This window comes from Salmo salar, chromosome ssa18 (assembly GCF_905237065.1).
Source record: "Salmo salar chromosome ssa18, Ssal_v3.1, whole genome shotgun sequence".
NCBI lineage: Eukaryota > Metazoa > Chordata > Actinopteri > Salmoniformes > Salmonidae > Salmo > Salmo salar.
Window position 1 is genome coordinate 12,026,591 of NC_059459.1, and position 25,923 is coordinate 12,052,513.

At 42.3% G+C, this 25,923-nt stretch overlaps 1 protein-coding gene and 1 pseudogene across 4 annotated transcripts in view; both read right to left on the bottom strand.

Annotated features, from left to right (window-relative positions):
- Positions 1 to 25,923, bottom strand: part of eml4 (EMAP like 4) — a 112,818-nt gene that overhangs the window by 37,997 nt on the left and 48,898 nt on the right. For 3 of the 4 annotated variants that reach the window (XM_014154118.2, XM_014154116.2, XM_014154115.2), the window contains exon 1: positions 21,242 to 21,772. The exons of the other annotated variant lie outside the window; for it this stretch is intronic. In XM_014154118.2, the coding sequence (XP_014009593.1) occupies positions 21,242 to 21,320 (79 nt within the window). In that variant the 5' untranslated portion in view covers positions 21,321 to 21,772. Of the gene's footprint in view, positions 1 to 21,241; positions 21,773 to 25,923 lie in introns of those variants that run through there. 4 annotated transcript variants of the gene reach the window in all.
- On the bottom strand, positions 22,214 to 25,555 carry LOC106576748 (eukaryotic translation initiation factor 5A-1-like; annotated as a pseudogene).

Sequence of the window (25,923 nt, forward strand, 5' to 3'; positions counted from 1 at the left end):
CATATTGTGGCTGTAAGGAAATGCCTCACCCCTTGACTATGTGCAGAGAATGATAGTAATATGGCACATGCCTGGGCAACGTAAACAAGCCTGTGCAAGGACACAGTCAAGGGGTGAGGCATTTCCTTACAGCACCGAGAGGTCAGTGAGGGCAGAGGTGGTGAGGCAGTGCCTGATAGCAAGCCCCGGATGGCTGGGCAGCAGTAGACCGGAGGGAGGGAGAGAGGGAGAGAGAGCGCCCAGGGGAAGACTTAACCCACCACTCTCTCACTAAGCACACACACACACACCACAAACAACACCACACTACAGAACAATGGGCCTCTGTACACTGAGGAGACCTGAGCCAGGAAAACTAGCCCAGCACAGAACCAATCTACTTCTACAGGGAATGTAAATCAAACACAAAGCCATCAGATAGACAAAGCCAGGGAAATTAGCTCAAAAGGATAACGCCACCACTTTTAACATATGGGTTGCTATTATTTGGTATTTTATTAGGATCCCCATTCGCTGTTGCGAAAGCAGCAGCTACTGTTCCTGGGATCCACGCAAAGCATGAAACATGACGTAATACAGAACATTAATAGATAAGAACAGCTCAAGGACAGAACTGCAACAATTTAAAAAAAGAAGAAGCGATGCACTCGTAGCCAACGTGTGGAAAGCGTTCTACAGGCATACTGACCAACGTTGACTCCAATTCTTCCCACAGTCGTGTCAAGTTGGACAGATGTCCTTTGGGTGGTGGACTATTCTTGATACACACGGGAAACTGTTGAGCGTGAAAAACCCAGCAGCGTTGAAGTTCTTAATACACTCAAACCGGTGCGTCTGGCACCTCCCACCATACCCCAGTTCAAAATCACTTCAATCTTTTGTCTTGCCCATTCACCCTCTGAATGGCACTCATACACAATCCATGTCTCAATTGTCTCAAGGCTTTAAAATCCTTCTTTAACCCGTCTCCTTCCCTTTCATCTACACTGACTGAAGTGGATTTAAGAGGTGACATCAATACGGGACAATAGCTTTCACGTGGATTCACCTGATCAGTCTATACATTGGAAAGAGCAGGTGTTCCTTATGTTTTGTACACTCAGTGTATATTTAGATTAAGCTTTGTCTGGGCTTGATAGCCAACTAAGCTGCAGGCTAACTAGGCTGGGCATTGCATCATGGGAGACTAAATATACCCCGGGAATCATATTATGCTGTAGAAGAGGGGAATAGAAAAGTTTCGGCCACACTTTTACTTGACACACAGCGTCATAACACGGTCATAACCATGTCATAACAGCTGACATAAGCTGTCATAATATGGCGATAATACTGTCACGAAACATATTTAGCCACGTTATGACATATATTGCTTTATTTTATGGCTGGTTATGACACCTACATAAGAGTGTTAAAACCCACAAACCCTACCACACAAGGCAAAACATTCCATTACACCATAGCCTACTTGTCAACAGTATGTTTGTTATATAACATTTTCTGAAATTGAACATATTAAAGTATCATTGTAACTGCGCACACATTGATGTCGGACATGCACCTACCCCAATGCTCTGTTGCTGATGACTGGGATGTATGGAGAAGCATATTTAGCAGCAGGACAAGACACCTTCTTTGTGACTGATGACCGACATAAGGGCATGTACGTGATAGGCCTATCTGGCTTATATGATTATGATGGTCATAATGCTTCATGACAGTGTCATAAAGTGTATGTCCTACAAGTTATTTAAAATATGATGAAATGTGACTGTAAAGAATTCATTACAACAACGACAAAGGACTTAAGGAACTAAAGGAAACTTCTTGGCAGGGAAAAAACACATTTGAATAAATGTGGGTTTTGAGATGTCATCACCAGCCATAAAACCATACAACATATGTCACAACAGGTTGGTCATGACAGTGTTATGACATATGACATGGTTATGACCGTGTCATAACGTGTTATGACGCTGGGTGTCAAGTAATGTGTTACCGAAAGTTTCAAAAGGACAAAAACAAGGATTCGTGCAGCATGACTAACAAAAACAATAAAACAGAAAAATGTGTATAATCTCACAGTTGTGCACATATACAAACAGCATAATAACTGGCTAGAAAGTGGTTTAATTGTCCCTTAATAAAAGCCTTAGTACATAACTGTCAATCAACTGACTGTCAGACAGAGCCAGGAAAATTAGACCATCATAGAGCTAATCAACCAGACCACCATTACAGACTAGCTGAGCGCCGAGCCACCACCCACCAGAACGCCCAACTCAGTGAGTCCAATCAATACACAGGCTCCGGATGTAGTGTCCCGAAGCTAGCAGGTGCCCAGACTCAAACACGCACACACACACACACACACACACACACACACACACACACACACACACACACACACACACACACACACACACACACACACACACACACACACACACACACACACACGGTTGTGATAAGAGTTCAGCGGGCGAATCCTAGGCACAGAGGAGCTTTGTCTGTCTCTCTCTCGCTTTCTCTCTCGCGGTCTGTCTGATAATACTGTACTGTTAAAACATGTGTCCCTCTCTCCTCGGGTCTCATGTAATACACAATGTCATGCGCATAAAGGACAGACAGTGGTGACTTACAGACAGCGGTGACTTACAGACAGTGGTGACTTACAGACAGACAGTGGTGACTTACAGACAGCGGTGACTTACAGACAGCGGTGACTTACAGACAGCGGTGACTTACAGACAGCGGTGACTTACAGACAGTGGTGACTTACAGACAGTGGTGACTTACAGACAGCGGTGACTTACAGACAGCGGTGACTTACAGACAGTGGTGACTTACAGACAGTGGTGACTTACAGACAGCAGGCCTCAGTGTTGGCTGCTTGCAGTGTGAAAGGCTTTGCCTTCATAATGCGTCTATCCAGATTTACTGAATCGCTGCTTAGATGTGACACAGGGCTGGGGGAAGCAGCCAGAGGGTCTGTGAGATTGTAGGCTACAGTGTATTCTCTAGTCCTCCTTTGATACTGACTCCTGACTTTGATGTGAAACAAAAGCATGTACTACAGCATATACTACAGCATGTAGTACAGCACTGTGCAGGTGGCACACAGACAGCGGTGACTTACAGACAGCGGTGACTTACAGACAGTGGTGACTTACAGACAGTGGTGACTTACAGACAGTGGTGACTTACAGACAGTGGTGACTTACAGACAGCGGTGACTTACAGACAGCGGTGACTTACAGACAGTGGTGACTTACAGACAGTGGTGACTTACAGACAGCAGGCCTCAGTGTTGGCTGCTTGCAGTGTGAAAGGCTTTGCCTTCATAATGCGTCTATCCAGATTTACTGAATCGCTGCTTAGATGTGACACAGGGCTGGGGGAAGCAGCCAGAGGGTCTGTGAGATTGTAGGCTACAGTGTATTCTCTAGTCCTCCTTTGATACTGACTCCTGACTTTGATGTGAAACAAAAGCATGTACTACAGCATATACTACAGCATGTAGTACAGCACTGTGCAGGTGGCACACAACACACATAGAGAGGGAACAACCCCCCTAACACACACACAAAAAAAAACACGCACAGCCAGATTGTTCTAGCAACTTCATTGGGGGGGAAGGATGTTTGAAATTCTTTTTACATTTGAATCACAAACCATTTTTGAGAAAATCATGATGAAAGTGGCCATTTTAGACCTATACATGCCTCCTGTAAGACATTATGATCTGCATACATGATACAGACAACATCTTGGTGTCATTATACTATTTATAGTGTGATTCTGAAATAGATTTCTCACATTTATTTATTCATTTACATTCAATAAAAGTACCCTTTTTGATTTTGTTCATTTTTAAGACGTAGAGTGTATTGCTCCAAACAGTATACACTACAAGTACATAACATTTCCAGAGTGGACTCTACTAATTATGAAGGGATGATACATGTTATGAGTCCCGCCAACACACTGAATGGGAAAATGGATTCAAAGGAAACTCCCTCTGCTGGTGACTTGCTGAATGTGCAATCCTAAAGGAGGGCTGTGATGGGTTAATAACCTGTAATGTCAATTTCTATGTAGAAAATGGGTCATATTATTAAAAGTACCAGAGAGCCCACTGGAAATGACATGTTTTGAAGAGCATATTGTTACGAACAATATGTCTAAATATAAGATCAATCAAAAAGGATCGTTTTTATATATTCATATTTTCAATGTTGAATAAATTAATGTGAACATTTATTTTTCAGAATCTATACATAGTCCATATGTATGGTTCACAGGTCATATGGTCTTACAGGAGGCATGTATAAAAACCACCTAAAATGGGTAATTTCATCATGATTTACCACCCAAAAATGGTGATACAAATGTGAAAAGCAAGCAAAACATTCTTCTTCTGAGTGAAGTTCCTATGCGAGAATTGCCAGAACAATTTGAGATACCAAACATATTTTACACTCCCACTGGCATGGAATCGCCCTACACCCAGACTCTGCTGTCAATCACTGACATCTTGTTAATAACGAAACACCATAGTTACACCAATACCTTTATCAAATATATTTATAGATCAAAGACACAAACTAGAAATGCAAGACAAAAAAGGTAGAGAAGTGCCTTGTTGGCTAACTAACTGGATACAAGAAGCAACATATCAGTCACATCGAGTTCACAGTGATGAAACCATGAGCTCATTTGTCCTCCCTGACTCTGCTCTTTTGTTTCTTTCGCCTCAATTTCCCCTCGGCTAAGTCTAGCTTCAATAATGTAATCTTATCATAACCTCTCCACAGCTTGACGAAACACTCCCTTGAGAAAAGAATACAGTAGAGCTGCACTCTGCAAGGCAACGTTCAGGTGCATGAGTAAGTCGGTGTGTGTGGGGAGGTTGCGTGACTCGGGTACTTGGATTTGTGTAATAGAATATACATCAGACGAGAGGTGGCATTAGGTTACCGTTCGATTGAACGTTAGAATGGGCAAAACGAGTGACCTAAGCGACTTTGAGCATGGTATGATCGTCGGTGCCAGGCGCACCGGTTCCGGTATCTCAGAAATGTCCTGCCTTCGGTGCTTTTCACGCACAACAGTGTCCAGGGTTTTACCGAGAATGGTGCAACAAACATCAAATACCAGTCAGTGGCAGCCCTGTTGGCGAAAACAGCTCGTTGGTGAGAGGTCGAAGGAGAATGGCAAGAATCGTGCTAGCCAACAGGCGGGCCACAAACAGGAAAATAATGGCACCGTACAACAGTGGTGTGCAGAACAGCATCTCAGAACTCACAGCTCGTAAGTGCTTGTCACGGATGGGCTATTGCAGCAGACGACCACACCGGGTTCCACTCCTATCAGCTAAAAACAACAAGAAGCGGCTCCAGTGGGCCAGAGTTCACCAACACTGGACAACTGAGGAGAGGAAAAATATTGCCTGGTCCTATGAATCCTGGTTCCTGTTGCGTAATGCTGAGTGTAGAGTCAGGATTTGACGTAAGCAGCATTAGTTCATGGCCCCATCCTGCCTGGTGTCAGCCGTACAGGCTGGTGGAGGTGGTGTAATGGTGTGGGGAATGTTTTCCTGGCACACGTTAGGTCCCTTGATATTGAGCAATGTTTCCATGCCCCGAAGAATTCAGGCTGTCCTGGAGGCAAAGGGAGTCCCGGTACTAGACGGTGTACCTAATAAACTGTGTATATATGTAATACAATAGGGTAGAGCTGGGTGATAAATTGCCTGAATTAGTGCGATAACGATAAATAGAACGATACATTTATAACATTACAAGTGCACTACAGTTTTAATTGATTTATTATCCTTTAAACCAATACAACTAGGGTTGGGCAGTCTATTGTATATAACCGTATCCCAGGGTATTTTTGAAATACTCTTGGTATGATTTTCCAATACCGTAAATAAAATAACTTGTGCACTAGGTAATTGATAAAGCAGTTCACGTTCATTATGTCGCCTGTTAGATCATTTTTCATTATAAAGTTTACCGGTACTGGTTTCCAAAAACAGTTGTTTGAGGCATTTGTTTACAAAGAAACATAACGAGCAGAACGGGCTTGGTGAGGTGAGTCACTCCTGCGGCAGCGCAACTTAACACTAGAACCGCCATAGGCCAACAGCCACCGACGTTCGATTTTGTAAATAAATAAAAACTCTGTCCACATTTTTTAAAAAGGTATGTCCTGAGTTTTCATAAAATGTTTGTATTTTACATTGGTCATTTGTCTGATAAGAAAACAGAAAAGTATTTAGAGCCTTTTTACAGCTTTTTTCCCACAACTATTCAGAACTTAACCCGCTAAGAGAATGTGCTGTAGGATGTAGGTACCCAGCCAGACGCTAATGCGTCTCTCTGTCCCCACTGAGTGAACGAAAATAAATGGGCGATAATTGTGCCCCTTACTTCATAACTGAATTTAGTGACAATATTAGGCTTATCAGTTGTCAAATTGTACATGAAGCGTTGGGCGCATCTTGTAATTGACAGATGCCGGGAAAGGGGAATCACATTATCAAATCCTCCTTCAGAGTCACATGCAGGTAAAACATTTTGACTTCTATATAGTATCAAAAAGAGCATATTCTGCAGTTTCTATGACACTTACCTTTGTCAAATAAAAGGTGCAGCTCTATTTACAGATTTCACTTTTTCCAAGAATAACCGTGCTGTCCATGCATTCAGCACGACTGGGAAATGCAACTTTTAAATTGACACATTACCTGTTAGCAAAGGTGTCAGCTAGAGACGATGTGCAGGAGCTTGCAGGGATATGTAGTTTTGGATGTCTACTTTGATGCTAATTAGCATTTTCGAATCTGAGAGTAAATAGAGCCGAATATATTGATAAAAGTCACCTTTTCTTAGAGAGTTTTACACAGTTATCAAAATGTCACGCCAGGGTAAGCCTACACGAATCACAGCCCATATTTTAAGTGTTTCTAAAATCTCCTATGGGAAAAATGAATGGTGGAAAAACGATTGGAACGATTTCCCTGTTTGACCGCTAGGTTTTATGGGTAGTATGACTAATACTGTGGTAGTCTATACAGCGTCTGATACAAACAAATGACTCTTTTATATCTTGTCATGAATATATTTCCACTAATTTTTCTTTAAGGAATTCATCCATTTCAATTGTTCATGCACAAATGAAGTTGATCAAATGGATTACACTGTAATGTTTTTATTGCAAGGGAAAGGAAAATAGGCTAATAGGCCTACGTTTTTTTCTAGGACTTCGTAGAATTATACAAAACATATCCTTCACTCTATCTAAACAAATAACTATTATTTGTATTAATATATTTCCACTAATATTTCTTCAAGCAATTAATCCTTTACAAAAGTTGATGCACTATGTATCAAGTGCTGGTGCTTATGATTGCGCACCTTGCGGGTTGATATGCATATGCTAAAGGTAAACAACCCAGAAACATTCTCTAGCGGGTACTTATAGGCTGTAAGGCTAGGTGGTTCTAGTGTTTAGTGAGGTGATCAAGTTACACTTATGAAATTCACTAGGCTACTAATGTTTGCCAGCCATATATATACATATATACAGTTGAAGTCGGACGTTTACATAGACCTTAGCCAAAAACATTTGCACTCAGTTTTTCACAATTCCTGATGTTTTATCCTGATAAAAGTCCATGTCTTAGGTCAGTTAGAATCACAAGTATACTTTAAGAATATGAAATGTCAGAATAATAGTAGAGAGAATGATTTCTTTCAGATGTATTTTCTTTCATCACATTCGCAGGGGGTCAGAAGTTTACATACACTCAATTAGTATTTGGTAGCATTACCTGTAAATTGTTTAACTTGGGTCAAGCGTTTCGGGTAGCCTTCCACAAGCTTCCCACAATAAGTTGGGTGAATTTTGGCCCATTCCTCCTGACAGAGCGGGTGTAACTGAGTCAGGTTTCTAGGCCTCCTTGCTCGCACACGCTTTTTCAGTTCTGCCCACAAATTTTCTATAGGATTGAGGTCAGGACTTTGTGATGGCCACTTCAATACCATGACTTTGTTGTCCTTAAGCCATTTTGCCACAACTTTGAAAGTATGCTTGGGGTCATTGTCAATTTGGAAGACCCATTTGCGACCAAGCTATAACTTCCTGACTGATGTCTTGAGATGTTGCTTCAACATATCCACATAATTGTCCTCCCTCATGATGCCATCTATTTTGTGAAGTACACCAGTCCCTCCTGCAGCAAAGCACCCCCACAACATGATGCTGCCACCCCTGTGCGTCACGGTTGGGATGGTGTTCTTCGGCTTGCAAGCCTCCCCCTTTTTCCTCCAAACATAACGATGGTCATTATGGCCAAACAGTTTTATATTTGTTTCATCAGACCAGAGGACTTTTCTCTAAAAAGCACAATCTTTGTCTCCATGTGCAGTTGCAAACCGTTGTCTGGCTTTTTTATGGCGGTTTTGGAGCAGTGGCTTCTTCCTTGCTGAGCGGCCTTTCAGGTTATGTCGGACTCGTTTTACTGTGGATATAGATACTTTTGTACCCGTTTCCTCCAGCATCTTCACAAGGTCCTTTGCTGTTGTTCTGCACTTTCACACCAAAGTACGTTCATCTCTAGGAGACAGAACGCGTCTCCTTCCTGAGCGGAATGACGGCTGCGTGGTCCCATGGTGTTTATACTTGCGTACTATTGTTTGTACAGATGAACGTGGTACCTTCAGGTGTTTGGAAATTGCTCCCAAGGATGAACCAGACTTATGGAGGTCTACCATTTTTTTCTGAGGTCTTGGCTGATTTCTTTTGATTTTCCCATGATTTCAAGCAAAGAGGCAATGAGTTTGAAGGTAGACCTTGAAATACATCCACAGGTACACCTCCAATTGACTCAAATGATGTCAATTAGCCTATCAGAAGCTTCTAAAGGCATGACATCATTTTCTGGAATTTTCCAGGCTGTTTAAAGGCACAGTCAACTTAGAGTATGTAAACTTCTGACCCACTGGAATTGTGATACAGTGAATTATAAGTGAAATAATCTGTCTGTAAACAATTGTTGGAAAAATTACTTGTGTCATGCACAAAGTAGATGTCCTAACCGACTTGCCAAAACTATAGTCTGTTTACAAGAAATTTGTGGAGTGGTTGAAAAACGAGTTCTTCTGACTTCAACTGAATATATATATATAATATAATATAATATTATATTATATTATATATATATATATATATATATATAAATGCATCTTATAACTATTAAGTTAAATAGCTAAGAAATTCTCTCCAGCTGGGTTTTACTAAGTTGCTAATGTTAGCTAAGTGGCTAACGTTAGCTTGCAAGATAAAGCTTATTGTAACAGCAGCAGAGACAACCCCTTTCTGGATTAAGAGCACTGCTGTCTAATATATGTATTGTGTGTGCCGCACACTGGGTTTTGAGATAGCTACTTGCATAACTTTATGAGCTGGGTTGTCTGTCTTAGTAAATGTTCACATGCGCTCGTTAGCATTTACCTAGCAACCAACCATGGGAATTGCTTAGTACTTGTTAGCATTCTGCTAACTGAGATTTTTGGGTCATTTTTTGGGGGTGTGTAAAAAAAAAAATTGCCGGTGATATTGTATATCCCAGGGAGGCACAGACACGGTATGAAGGTATGTAAATCTGGATACCGCCAAACCCTAAGTACTACTAGTTTGATGGTTGTAGCCATCAATTGTTCCATTAACAATCACCCATATTAGCAAACGTATTTCATTTCAAACATAACAATTCCTCTAGTATAGGCTACTGCAAAATGCTCATGATAAGTGATTGGTATGGCCGGTGTCGATTCATTTTGGTTTATCGTCCCAGCTGTAAAATAGGACACAATGTATAGGATGGGCTGAATTTGCATTTATTGATACAGAACGTTTTTAAGGCCCTGTGTGAATCCCCAGCCTAGCCCAGGAAGGAGGAAACCTTGAGAATTACTCAGGAAGAGATATGGTGAAAGAGGCCGGATGTGAATGGTGATATCCTTCTCAGTAATAGATGCCACAATCTACTGTGTAACCCACTCCAGCACGATAACACACTTGTTGTTATCATTAGAGCATTGCAAAAACTCTAAAGACTGATTGGAGGATAAGTAGACTATTACACAACACCCTGTCAAAACATATCGTAGAGAAAATGTGCAATTCAAAACCTGACTCCTCTGCCTCTGCTACCTATCCTGTTGTAGTCTGTGTGTTGAGAACACATTTGGTGTTCTCAAGTCATGTGAAAGTGATTACTGAGTAATAAGCACATGAGAAGTGAGTAATTGCACTTCCGAATATCTTTGTGAATGTTTTCTGTGGGATGATATGTTCAGTGTGTGAGTGTGGAAAGTTGTTAAGAGGCTGAGGGACTAGAGAGAACAGATGCTGCTAAAGGACAAGGACACTAGCTGGGACCTGCTGGAAGTGGCATCACAAAAGGAAGTGAGGACACGCAGGAAGTGAGATCACACAGGCTACAATCAAAGCTGGAGAAAGAAGGAGAAGAGTGAAGCAATCAGCAGTCTGAAATAATGATTTCTTAAGAGGGAGCATAAGCACAAAACACACATCCTGTCAAACAGGAAGCAACACTATACAATTAATCAGAGTTGTTTTGGTTTGAACACTGAATGGCTGCTCGAATGGTTGGTGTTGACACTAACAACTAACCAGGGTCTTTCCAATGCTTGCCTCACTACTGATGCCTTCCTCAACTACTCTGTGTTTCCAGACATGCTCCAGGGCCCACATTCAAAAACTGTAGGAGTGCTGATCTAGGATCAGGTCCCCCCCCCCACGTCCATATAATCGTATTGATAATTATCTAAAATGCAAAACTTATTCTATATCAGCATTTATAAACTGAGACACTTCATGAACACGGACTTATGAAGATGGTCTCCCTCTAACTGAGTAAGCCTGTATTTATCCATGTTAGTCCCATTGACAGGAGGTTTAATACAGCTCAACACTTCACCCAGGAGGTCATCATCTCCAGTTAAGGATCTTACTGGGAAGACTGGTTCCGGTTGGCTCCAGCTGCACATACTGACTTTGCAGGGTAAAGGGTCATGACATCTGCTCTCTCCCAGCCCAGGTCGCCGTCCTGTCAGTGTTTGACAAACAGGTTGCTACTGGAGGTACACACTCGTCTCCCTCGACCTCCCCTTCTTCCATCTCTTCATCGAACTCCTTCTCACAGGTTTTAATGAAGGAGGCACAGCAATGCTGTATTTACATATTGTAATGGAATTATGTGTGCTTCTGTCCCCTGGGGTATATCTGCAAGAGTACAGACACACACACACACAGTGTGTGTTAAGACAGTGGCAGAGATCAGTACCTGTTCTAAAAATGGGACTGGGTTAGAGAAACCACACTAGACTCATGCATTCAAATGCACACATAGGAGCCATTTCAGGCTTATTTCCTGTCCTCACACACTCTGGAGGCCTGGTTATTCAGATTTATTACAGCAACTCACTCCATTAATACTTAATCACCATTACTGATGCCCGGTCTGTAGTATCTAATCCTGTTAATGAACAAAGACACTCTCTCTCTCACACACACACACACACACACACACACACACACACACACACACACACACACACACACACACACACACACACACACACACACACACACACACACACACACACACACACACACACACACACACACACATCAAGGAGAGGAAATAGGAGTGTTGGAAGAAAAAAAAGATTATTTTTTTAACCTTTATTTAACTTCTTTGGGATAGGGGGCAGTATTTTCACGGCCGGATAAAAAACGTACCCGATTTAATCTGGTTACTACTCCTGCCCAGAAACTAGAATATGCATATAATTAGTAGATTTGGATAGAAAACACTCTAAAGTTTCTAAAACTGTTTGAATGGTGTCTGTGAGTATAACAGAACTCATATGGCAGGCCAAAACCTGAGAAGATTCCATACAGGAAGTGCCCTGTCTGACAATTTGTTGTCCTTCTGTTGCATCTCTATCGACATTACAGCATCTCTGCTGTAACGTGACACTTTCTAACTCTTCCATTGGCTCTCAGAAGGCGCCAGAAAGTGGAATGGGGTGTCTGCAGTCTCTGGGCGAAGAACAGCAGGAGAATTTGTGAGTGGTCAGCCTGGGGACAGTGACACTGGAGATGCGCGTCCACGAGACTACTCCATTTTTTTCTTTCAGCCTTTGAATGAATACAACGTCGCCCGGTTGGAATATTATCGCTATTTTATGAGAAAAATTGCATAAAAATTGATTTTAAACAGCGTTTGACATGCTTCTAAGTACGGTAATGGAATATTTAAAAAAAAATTGTCACGAAATGCGCTCGCGCGTCACCCTTCGGATAGTGACCTGAACGCACGAACAAAACGGAGCTATTTGAATATAACTATGGATTATTTGGAACCAAAACAACATTTGTTGTTGAAGTAGAAGTCCTGGGAGTGCATTCTGACGAAGAACAGCAAAGGTAATCCAATTTTTCTAATAATAAATCTGAGTTTAGTGAGCACCAAACTTGGTGGGTGTCAAATTAGCTAGCCTGTGATGGCTGAGCTATCTACTCAGAATATTGCAAAATGTGCTTTCGCCGAAAAGCTATTTTAAAATCGGACATAGCGATTACATAAAGGAGTTCTGTATCTATAATTCTTAAAATAATTGTTATGTATTTTGTGAATGTTTATCATGAGTAATTTAGTAAATTCACCGGAGGTTTTCGATGGGTATGCTAGTTCGGAACATCACATGCTAATGTAAAAAGCTGGTTTTTGATATAAATATGAACTTGATTGAACAAAACATGCATGTATTGTATACCATAATGTCCTAGGAGTGTCATCTGATGAAGATCATCAAAGGTTAGTGCTGCATTTAGCTGTGGTTTGGGTTTATGTGACATATATGCTTGCTTGGAAAATGGCTGTGTGATTATTTGTGTCTATGTACTCTCCTAACATAATCTAATGTTTTGCTTTCGCTGTAAAGCCTTTTTGAAATCGGACAATGTGGTTAGATTAACAAGAGTCTTATCTTTAAAATGGTGTAAAATAGTTGATTGTTTGAGAAAATTGAATTGTGGTATTTTAGTTGGTTTTGTATTTCACGCCGTGCGATGCCATTGGCTGTTGGCTAGGGATTCCGCAGGCGGAACGGCGTCTGTCCTTAACAGGTTAACTAGGCAAGTCAGTTACGAACAAATTCTTATTTACAATGATGGCCTACTGGGGAACAGATTTGTACCTTGTCAGCTTGGGGATTTGATCCAGCATCCTTTCGGTTACTGGCCCAACGCTCTAACCACTAGGCTACCTGCCCCACCCGGCCAAACCCTCCCCTAACCCGGACAACACTGGGCCAACTGTGAGCAGCCCTATATGACTCCCGATCACAGCCAGTTGTGATACAGCCCGGGTTCGAACCCAGGTCTGTAGTGACGCCTCTATTACTGCGATGCAAATTCCTTAGACCACTGCGCCACTCTGGAGGCCTTGTGTAAAAGCATAGTATCATGTGTAATGTACTGATTTATGACCCCAGTCTCCGGCAGTATATAGTGTCACACTAAGCAAAAAAAGACGCATGCAAAAACACAGACAAGCTAGCACGCACGCACGTACGTACACACACACTGAAGTCTGAGGTTTTAGCCTCCATAATGAAATGTGGAGCACAGCCATGCTTTGACAAAGTCTATCATCAATCTCCTCTCATCTCTCACTCTCCTGCACTTAGTCAGTTCCTATAAGCCTTGCCACTTGCTCTCTCACACTCATGTTTGGATGGTATCCATTGATGACAGTGATCAAAAACGTCTTCTTTTTGCAAACTAACTCAATGCTATGTGTATGAGCAAACAAACAAAAAAACATCTGTCTGCCATTTTATGAATTAATTTTTGCTGGGTGTGCGTAAATGAACTGTATGGGCAAGTACAGTGCCTTCGGAAAGTATTGAAACCCCTTGACTTTTTCCAAATGTTGTTAGGTTACAGCCTTATACTAAAATGTATTAAAAAGTTGTTTTCCCCCTCATCAATTTAACACAATACCCCATATTGAGGAAGCAAAAACAGGTTTTTAGAACAGGAAATATCACATTTACGTAATTATTCAGACTCTTTACTTAGTCCTTTGTTGAAGCACCTTTGGAAGCAATTACAGCCTCGAGTCTTCTTTGGTATGACGCTACAAGTTTGGCACATCTATATTTGGGGAGTTTCTCCCATTCTTCTCTGCAGATCTTCTTGTCCTGTTGGAAGGTAAACCATCACCCAGTCTGAAGTTCTGTGCACTCTGGAGCAGGTATTCTTCAAGGATCTCTCTCTAATTTGCGCAGTTCATCTTTGCCTCAAACCTGACTAGTCTCCCAGTCCCTGCCGCTGAAAAACACCCCGACAGCATGATGCTGCCACCACCATGCTTCACCGTAAGGATGTTGCCAGGTTTTGCCCAGAAGTGACGATTGCCATTCAGGCCAAAGAGTTGAATCTTGGTTTCATATGACCAGAGAATCTTGTTTCTCATGCCCCGAGAGTCTTTAGGTGCCTTTTGGCAAACTCCAAGCAGGCTGTCATGTGCCTGTTACTGAGGAGTGGCTTCCATCTGGCCACTCTCCCATAAAGGCCTGATTGGTGGAGTGCTGCAGAGTGTGAGTGTGCTGCAGCAGTGCTGCATGGTTGTCCTTCTGGAAGCTTCTCCCATCTCACAGAGGAACTCTGGAACTCTGTCAGAGTGACCATCAGGTTCTTGATCACCTCTCCGATTGCTCAGTTTGGCCGGGCTGCCAGCTCTAAGAAGAGTCTTCGTCCATTTAAGAATGATGGAGGCCACTGTGTTCTTGGGGACCTTCAATGCTGTAGACATTTTTTGGTACCCTTCCCCAGATCTGTGCTTCGACACAATCCTGTCTCAGAGCTATAAGGACAATTCCTTCGACCTCATGGCTTGGTTCTTGCTCTGACATGCACTGTCAACTGTGGGACCTTATATAGACAGGTATGTGCCTTTCCAAATCATGTCCGATCAATTGAATTTACCACAGGTGGGCTCCAATTAAGTTATAGAAACACCTCAAGGATGATCAATGGAAATAGGATGCACCTGAGCTCAATTTCGAGTCTCATAGCAAAGGGTCTGAATACTTATGTAAATAAGGTATCTGTTTTTTTCTTTTAATGCATTTGCAAAAATGTCTAAAAACCTGTTTCGCTTTGTCAATATGGGGTTTGTGTGTAGATTGCTGATGATAATAAAAAATACATATATTTTAGAATAAGGCTGTAACGTTACAAAATGTGGAAAAAGTGAAGGGGTCTGAATACTTTCCAAAGGCACTGTATGTGAGTACACAACAGTGTATATGTACAAGAGTGTGTGTGTATAAGTGGAGTGTTAATCGTAATGGTGCTCAGATTCCTGCGGGCTGCTCGTAGGGGCTTTTAATTGTTTTCTGCATGCGGCAACATGTTTGTTGTAAGACATTAGGCTGTGCGGCCAGGCCAAGTGTGTGTGTGGGGAGAGGGGGGAGAGAGAGAGATCGAGAGAGAGAGAGAGAGAGAGTGACAGAAGCAGGGATCTGATGATGGATGAGATTGGATTAGCAGAGAGAAGCTGCACACACAGCCCAGCGCTCAACTGTAATTTACAACTCTATCACTGTAATACACTCCGTGTTACTAAAGACACACGTTACAGCCTTGTCAAAGGACACTGCACATTCACTATGCACCTACATACTTCACGGCTCGATCAGAAAATTCTATACACTAGCTAGTCGCCATAAACACACACTTTACAGCTCTTTCAGTGCACAAACACAAACACACACTGGGGAAAGAACTGTAAAGCTCGAATCAGGCCATCTGTGAATGCTCTCAGAGTGGTGATTCTCCCAGATGGCAGAGAGCCTAACACACAGCACCTCCTGCTCTATTAAACCCTAACTCTTATACACCACACAGATACATAGTGTGTGTGTGTGTGTGTGTGTGTGTGTGTGTGTGTGTGTGTGTGTGTGTGTGTGTGTGTGTGTGTGTCTATAGACCTGTATCTGCATATGTCAGAACATATGTCTGCCTATTAGTATGCATGTGTAAATCTGTGTGTACGATAAAGTGAGAGGGGAGAAGAGAGAAAGACAGAGGTAAAGTGTATCTGTAATTGTTGACTGCCTTTGTGTTTTCTCCTGCCTCTCACTCAACACCACTATTTTTCTTTCATTTATTTTTGTTTGTCTTTAATTTGAGGAGGGTGTGTGCTTTGAAGGAAGGTGGCATGGGGGAGGGGGGTACGAAGAGCGAGATCATTTGCCCAAATGAAGTGTTCTAACATCTCCCACAGCCCTAAAGGCATCCACCTGCTTCCAAATCCAAAACACTTCGGAACAGTTTGTGCATATATTATGACAACCTTTTGTGCCGTTTTTGTTCATTTTGGTCTTCGGCAGTTTCTTTTAGGACTGTTCGTGCACACAAAATGTTTTCTTGAGGCGAGCCGAAGTCTGTAGCTGAAGTCTACACTAGGGATGCACGATATATCAGTGAACATATCGGAATAGGCCGGTATTAGGTAAAAATGCCAACGTCGGCATCGCCCCGATGTCTAGTTTAACGGCGATGTGCAAAACCGATGTCAAAGCTGACGTGCATACCAATATAATGTAGGTAGATGCAGCATTCCTAACCTAGCCCACAATGTCTGCTGTGTGGATCGAGCAGTCAACAAGTCGAGCAGTCATTTGAAAGAGTAAGAAAATTTCAGCCAGACAACTCAAAGGTCGAAATCCATTAACGCCAAGATAATGGAATTCATTGTCCTTGACAATCAACCGTTCTTTGTCGTGGGTGATGTTGGCTTTCGCTGACTGGTAGAGCAACAGTACACACGTGCGAGTGCACCAAGTGTGCTATTCTTCAGATGTTGCCCTACCGGAGTTACACAGTAATAGCGTCACTGCTATTAGCTTCACGACTGATATTTGGACCAGCGATATCAGCCCCATGAGCATGTGGAGTCTGACAGCACAGTGAGTCGTCGAGGATTTTGTACTGAGGAAAGTTGTATTGCATGCTCATAAATGTGCTGGTTGTCATACCGCTGCTTCCATTTCAATGGCATTTGAGAGCATGTTTGAAACTGGAACACACTAGCTAGCTCCATTCGAACAACTGACTCGAGAAATAAGCTCATCAACTGCGCCTGCAGCAGATGTGATACCCTCTGTCATGGCATCGAAACACCTGCTCCACAAAACTGCCAACACAGGCTGTGAACAAGCGATTCGGTGGCATTCTCTCTTTACTGTGTCACCACCATGCTCGACGCTAGGTACAAGGACCGCTACTTCGATGCAGATAAGAAACAGGGTTTACGTGAAATGTTACAGACCCAGCTGGACAAGATGGAAACGGACACAGTGACAGTGCGCACCAAGGAAGAGGCCACGGACAGACAGAGCTGAAACTTCACAGCTTGACATGTATGATGAAATCCTGGTTGAGAATGAAACGACTGAACAAATGAACAACGAAACAGCACACCAAGTAGTGAAAGAAATAGGTTTTGATTATGTTTTACGGGTAACGGGGACATACGTAAATGCCACCAAAATAACTTTTTGGTCAGTGTGGTGTGGTGTAGAGGTTGACCGATTATGATCTTTCAACACCGATACCGATTATTGGAGGACCAAAAAATGCCGATACCGATTAAATCGGCAGATTTTTATATATTTGCAATAATGACAATTACAACAATACTGAATGAACAATGAACCCTTTTATTTTAACTTAATATAATACATAAATAAAATCTATTTAGTCTCAAATAAATAAAGAAACACGTTCAATTTGGTTTAAATAATGCAAAAACACAGTGTTGGAGAAGAAAGTAAAAGTGCAATACGTGCCATGTAAAAAAGCTAACTTTTAAGTTCCTTGCTCAGAACATGAGAACATATGAAAGCTGGTGGTTCAATATTCCCAGTTCTTCAATATTCCCAGTTAAGAAGTTTTAAGTTGTAGTTATTATAGGAATTATGACGCGTCGACTATTTCTCTCTAAACCATTTGTATTTCATATACCTTTGACTATTGGATGTTCTTATTGGCACTTTAGTATTGCCAGCCTAATCTCGGGAGTTGATAGGCTTGAAGTCATAAACAGCGTTGTTCCTCAAGAATTGATAAGAGCTGCTCGCAAACGCAGGAAAGTGCTGTTTAGTGCTGAGTCAATTGGAGGTGTACCTGTTGATGTATTTCAAGGCCTACCTTCAAACTCAGTGCCTCTTTGCTTGACATCATGGGAAAATCAAAAGAAATCAGCCAAGACCTCCGAAAAAAATTTGTAGACCTCCACAAGTCTGGTTCATCCTTGGGAGCAATTTCCAAATGCCTGAAGGTACCACGTTCATCTGTACCAAAAATAGTACGCAAGTATAAACACCATGGGACCACGCAGCCGTCATACGCCTCATGAAGGGGACGCGTTCCGTCTCCTAGAGATGAACGTACTTTGGTGCGAAAAGTGCAAATCAATCCCAGAAGAACAGCAAAGGACCTTGTGAAGATGCTGGAGGAAACAGGTACAAAAGTATCTATATCCACAGTAAAACGAGTCCTATATCGACATAACCTGAAAAGCCGCTCAGCAAGGAAGAAGCCACTGCTCCAAAACCGCCATAAAAAAGCCAGACTATGGTTTGCAACTGCACATGGGGACAAAGATCGTACTTTTTGGAGAAAAGTCCTCTGGTCTGATCAAACAAAAATAGAACTGTTTGTCCATAATGACCATCGTTATGTTTGGAGGAAAAAGGGGGAGGCTTGCAAGCCGAAGAACCCCATCCCAACTGTGAAGCACGGAGGTGGCAGCATCATGTTGTGGGGGTGCTTTGGTGTAGGAGGGACTGGTGCACTTCACAAAATAGATGGCATCATGAGGGAGGACAATTAAGTGTATATATTGAAGCAACATCTCAAGAAATCAGTCACACCAGCTCTGTCAGGAGGAATGGGCCAAAATTCACCCAACTTATTGTGGGAAGCTTGTGGAAGGCTACCCGAAACGTTTGACCCAAGTTAAACAATTTAAAGGCAATTCTACCAAATATCCTATTGAGTGTATGTAAACTTCTGACCCACTGGGAATGTGATGAAAGAAATAAAAGCTGAAATAAATCATTCTCTACACTATTATTCTGACATTTCACATTCTTAAAATAAAGTGGTGATCCTAACTGACCTAAGACAAGGACTTTTTACTAGGATTAAATGTCAGGAATTGTGAAAAACTGAGTTTAAATGTATTTGGCTATGGTGTATGTAAACTTCCAACTTCAACTCTATATATACAGTAACAGTCCAAAGTTTCATAATACCTAATCATTCAAGGGTTTTTCCCTTATTGTTACTATTTTATACATTGTAGAATAATAGCGAAGACATCAAAACTATGAAATAACATATGGAATCATGTAGTAACCAAAAAAACTGTTTGAGAAATCAAAATATTTTTTATATTTGAGATTCTTCAAAGTAGCCACCCTTTGTCTTGATGACAGCTTTGCACACTTTTTTGGTTCCTACATGATTCCATGTGTTATTTCGTAGTGTTGATGTCTTCACTATTATTCTACAGTGTAGAAAATAGTACAAATAAAGAAAAACCCTTGAATGAGTCGGTGTCCAAACTTTTCACCGGTACTGTATATATATAATTTATAAGTCAAAAAACGGATGTAACAAATACAGATTGCCCCTTTAAGTCTATCAAAAGTGTGCGAGTTTGAGCATGTGTCCATTAGGCCTATTGATTTTACCAGCAGGAATTAGATTGAGGAATAAAAGCCCCACTTTTATTCCATAGGATGGGATCCGCACTATGCAGCTGTTTCAAGTGAGCATTTTTCACTGGCTGTCCATTGCTTTTAAAAACAATGATTGATAGGCAGCTTAAACGTCTTGAATTCAACTATTGGTTTTAAATACACATTTAGATTTGTGAACAGCCATCCACAACAACCACAATCCGCAAATAGCTAAATGAGAGAGCAGCAGTGTGATTCACATCAATGCGCTATGTAAATATCAATAATAAGTGATATCCGTATTGCCGTAGACTACACCACTGCTGTTATCCTTAACTCCAAGCATTTATTCAAGTTGGATAATCTTAGGATGCCGACAGCAGTCGCACCATTGGAAGACATAGCATGGACTGTAGCCTAAAAAATCCGATTTATTCCTGCTCTTTCCCGCAATCCATCAAACACATTTGGTGTGTCATCATAGTGGTCTCTGACTTGTGGTCAGACTCGCTCAGCTGGAACAAACTTAAACTTGCACTTTTTTTCAAAGCTGATTGAATGTTATTGAGAAAACATCCTTTCTGAATTTAAAAGTAATTATCTAGTTTTTCAAAAGTATCTAATCCGATTACAATATTCTTTGCTGGTGACGGATTAAAGTTACCGTTTTTTTTGTAATCCCTTACATGTAATCCGTTACTCCCCAAACCTGGACACACCGCTATGATCTATGACACTCCCCTCCTTCTCTCTACCTAACTCAGTCACACTCCATCTACAGCCACGTGCTCTCTCACTCTTCACTCTCGGATTCATATCCTCCCTGCTATAAAGACAGACATCTAGATGGCTCTACTTCCTCAGACCTGTCCTCAGTCAATCAGAAGCAGTCTCACTGGGGTGTGCTCTCTGAATAAATAGTGAATGGACTGGAGAAAAGTCATACTGGTCCCAAACACAGACAATCGGGGGTGCAGAGGTAATCGTATGAATGAGCAGCTGGTCACACAGACCGGTAAACAGCCGCACACACAGGGGAACTACAGCGGGTTGTGAAATGGGCTATTCTCTTTCACAGTAATCTACAACTATCTACCTACCTACTTCTATAGTTTCACTATGACCCACACAAGCTAAGAAAGTCATAAAGGTATTGTCTGTTAAAACCACTTGCATGTAATTTCTGGTAAACCACACAGATGGTATTGCAGTAGAGAGATTCTGCAGCAAACTCCACTTCAAGTGCATAGCTGGGGGAAACCCCATAGAGTGCACACGCCAATGAACCACATGGAGCTGGCACACCATTAACCTCCAAACATCTCTCTCTGGAATAGTACTGAAAGCAATTCTACGGTTATAGTACAGTACATTACCGGTGCAGTGGTTGTTGAGCAAGGCGCTGGTGGTTGTAGAGTTGCATGCTGGGGCCACAGACAACAAGCCCTCCTCCATTCTCCTCTCACTGCAGACACACACACCCGCAGACGGATACACACACCTCTCCCTTGACAAGATCCAGGCAGCTTCCTGCCTTTTTTTTACTGTCCGAGAGTGTGTGAGTGAGTACCCTTGCCTCGCTGCTACACGCCTGCTGTGTTTGTGACTGTGTATACGTGTGTGTGTGGTAGACTATTCTTCTCGTCGTCTCAGGCAGTCCTGTTTTTCCTCGCTCGCTCTCTTTTTCTAGAGTCTATTTCCTTTCCTTCTTCTTTTCAATCTGGTTCTAGTCTTCCTCGACTGCAGTCAGAAGGATTCCTGGTTGTCTGTGTGCAAACAGAATGCTTTTAGTCTCCCCCTATTTCTCTCTCGTTTGTGTCTGCTCTCTCTGGCATACACTCACACACAGTGCCACCACTGCACGCTCACACAAAGCCCAGAGCGAGTGAGTGAGCGAGAGAGTGAGGCAGGAGGAGGAGATCAAGATTTTAAAACAAAAATCCTTGGCTGGCTCAGGGAGTGGCTAAAGCCGAGCTGCGCTGCTGCTGTTGGCTCACAGAGCTTTAACCCCTGGAATGCCGACAGCAATAAGGCTCCTGTCAACATAGAGAGAGAACGAGGAAGAGGAGGAAGAAAGAGGGGGAGGGGAGAGCGCGTAGAGGTGACATTATAGCGCGAAGAGAATAGTTCCTGCTTCACTTACTCATTGATTTCTACAGCTGTCTGGGCTGCATCGTTAGGTCTCCAAACATGCCGACTGCGAAGCTGTTAGTCACCAAAAAACGTTATTCATTCACGTCTCCCTCGCCACCAAAAACACGTTCATTAGATTTCAGAGAGACAAAGTCAGAATCCTTTAAAATAATATATTATTATTATTATAATTTGTTGTTGTTGTTGTTCTGGATTATTATCATTCTTTTAAACATTCAGGGATGTATGTGGTAAGACCAAGACATCTCGAAGGAAAAAATAAACAGAGGATTGAGGAACAAGTAAAACATTTTTTATTTTTTTTTATCATTATTTTCAAAAGTACTTTTCTTTATTTAGTAGACTATGTATAACTAAACAAAATCTTAGTGATCCAGCAGAATGCCATCCAACACAGGGAACGAGCCACGGTAACGGTGGAACAGTCCGGCACAGCATCGGAGAGAGAAACTAAAAAAACAAATATAATCAAAACAGAATGATTGAGGCTTTCTGTGAAGGCCGTCGCTAATAGAACCAATACGAATGCTAGAACCTGATTGTGGGTGGAGTTTGTTGCCTGGGCTGTCAAGCCCTTCTATTTGCCGGTCATTTGCTTAGCTGCCACCGCATACTCCTCCCCCATAGCGGACAGCACAGAGACTATGATATCCTCAGAGGTGGCAAACCTCTGATTTATTTCCTTGCCCTGGTTTGAATCACTCGCCATTGTCACTCATGAGGGACATGAACCCATCAGTGATGTTCAACAGCTGGAAATCGGTCCTCTTGACGTGGGGCCACATCCATGTTGTGGGTGGAGGGACACAAGTCCTCATACTTCTTGTTGGTGAAGATGTCAATGCCCATCATGTTAACCTTGGCGTGTCCGTGCTTTCCGGTCTTGGAGGTGGACATTTCCACAATCTTGCAGGGGTGGCCCTTCAGCAGCACAAAGCGGTTCTTTCGCAGGGCAGGGCATTGCATAGGAATGGGGGTGGAGGCGCCAGAATCTCCAGTGGTGAAGTCAAGTTTGGGGTCTGCCATGGTGTGACAGATTAAGAGCACTTCCAAGAGAAAGAGGAACGGGACTGCGCAAGCGTGGCCAACTTTACTCGCAAAGTCAGATTACACAGCTACGATATGCCTCACAAATTATGTCATTACTATCTTAAAGAGACAGCGCACAATTTAATAAAAAGAGATTGCTTCCTCTATGCAAATGTTGTTGATCAGTACAATAAAATAATACGTTCTCCTAGCAGTTGCCAATAAAATAAGTCCTAAATAGAAGGGAATGTTTGTCATCTGTAGCCCCATGATATCAGCAAAAACAAGCTCAACTCAATGCATGCACACGCTCCTTTTGAATAACATCCATTCATCTGTATTGTTAACAGTCATTTAGCAGACGCTCTTATCCAGAGCAATTTACAGTAGTGAATGCATACATTTCATATATTTTTTTTTTCTTCTCCGTACTGGTCCCCCGTGGGAATCGAACCCACAACCCTGGTGTTGCAAACACCACGCTCTACCAACTGAGCCACACGGGACATTGTGAAGAGTCCTTGGCTACATTTTGATTTACCCAGTTTATCAATAGACATGTACCTTTCAAATAAATGATGACCATTGTTTTTTTTGTTTTTTTGTAGTTCGATTGATAAAAACAAAGTCAAATTGACCGTATGATTGATTCATTAATGCATACATTGCTGTCTCAAAAGCATTGACATAAAAATATTAAAATGTGATGATATTGAACTCAAAAGATGGCCAACGATTGAACAGAGCAGTAAGCGGAGCCTGTCTGGATCAAGTGCCATTCTGGGACTTTAGCTAATACTTGTTCTTTTGTGGTATCGTTTTGGAATTGAGTATCATGATGGTGTCAAGCATCACAATACTAAACCTGGTGTCGAAGTCAGAATTCTCGTATCGTGACAACACGAATACTTACGTCGAGGTTATAACATCACTAGAATTGATTTCTTTATTTTACCTTGATTTAACAAGGCAAGTCAGTTAAGAACAAATTCATATTTTCAATGACGGCCTAGGAACAGTGGGTTAACTGCCTTGTTCAGGGGCAGAACGACAGATTTGCACCTTGTCAGCTCGGGGATTCGAACTTGCAACCTTTCGGTTACTAGCCCAACGCTCTAATATAGGTTTGTTGTGAAAAATATAAATGTTCCTTGTTGAAAAAAAATTCATTTTAACTGTCTAATCTAAACTCCATGATCAGCACCTGGTCTGGTCGAAATGAAACCCACTGTTCCACACGGCTGCAGGAGCACAGCCAAAACACTGGGCCTGAGGGGGAGACAGAGAGCACAATGGTAGAAATACACATTCCGTAAAAACACCCATTCTCACTAAGATTTTAGCAACGTTTGGATGGAACAGCGCGCAGTATGTATGTAGATAGGTATTCTGTTGACGTGCGCGAGGCTCTTTAAGACCGCAGGCTACTCCTGCTGGATACTTAGCAGACGGTTGAAACTGGACCCTCTTCCCTCGGCTAGTATTATTTTTTGAAATCTGAGGCTCGCAGGGAGAGCAGGTCCCAGCCGATGGCAGGGATTTCAACCAGAGAGAACCATTTTACTCTCCACTGTTTGAGAAAGACCGAGAAAGCAAGACAGCGAATTATTTCAAGGCAGCACTCTACCAAGTTGGAAGGAAAACTCTAAACAGAAAGGGGACTGGTGGCTAGCCAGGAGGAAGAGATGGGGGGGGGGGGAGAGAACGAGGAGAAGCCATTGCCACCATACTGTACATCTACAATGGGCTCTACAATGACTCATGGTATGGGCAGTGAAGTCCAGTATGGGTAGCTGAAGCCCAATATGGCGACCAGAGCATGGGCGCATGGATGTGTCGAAAGGAGTGGGTGTACGGAAAGTGAATCAGCTATTTTGGCAGATTTGTTGCCACTCAATATTGTTTTGCGAGGCTGAAAGGGCTGTACTACTGCGGTAGCTATGTGGCAATATTTTTCTCTCACATAGTTTTATTTCAAGTAGGATAGCAGCCTACACAATAAATAATATTGTTCACCATGTAGATGTCACCTTGATACTTACATACAGTCTACTACTCAATGGGGAGGGAATGAACGGCAACAACACGGCAACAACACCAGGACACAGTGCCCTTCGCTCCCGCTTGACAAGCACTACTGTCCGTGGGAAGTAGCTACCTAGTAGCTACTTAGGGTGACAGTCACAGTAAACACTCGCATACAACGCACGAAGCATAAAAAATAAACAATCCTCAGTTTTATAACTGAAAATGTACAATTATTTGTGTAAAACTAACAATGAAATACGACCCAGACTCATCCTCTGGCTTAAAAACAAAAGTCCAAACTCTTGCGGACAGTAGCTCAATGTACGGCAGTTGCATGGTAAGAAATGGAAGGGGAAAAAACAGAGCTCAATCAAAACTGTTTAAGATATAGCAGACACTTTCGATACACCCACTCCTTTCAACACACCTACTCCTTTCAACACACCTACTCCTTTCCCCACACCCACTCCTTTCAACACACCTACTCCTTTCCCCACACCCACTCCTTTCCACACCCACTCCTTTCCACACACCCACTCCTTTCCACACCCACTCCTTTCCACACACCTACTCCTTTCCACACACCTACTCCTTTCCACACACCTACTCCTTTCCACACACCTACTCCTTTCCACACACCTACTCCTTTCCACACACCCACCCCTTTCCACACACCCACTCCTTTCCACACACCCACTCCTTTCCACACACCTACTCCTTTCCACACACCTACTCCTTTCCACACACCTACTCCTTTCCACACACCTACTCCTTTCCACAAGCCCACTACTTTCCTTTCAACACACCCACACTCTGGTCGCCATATTAGGATGCAGCTACCTCCTTA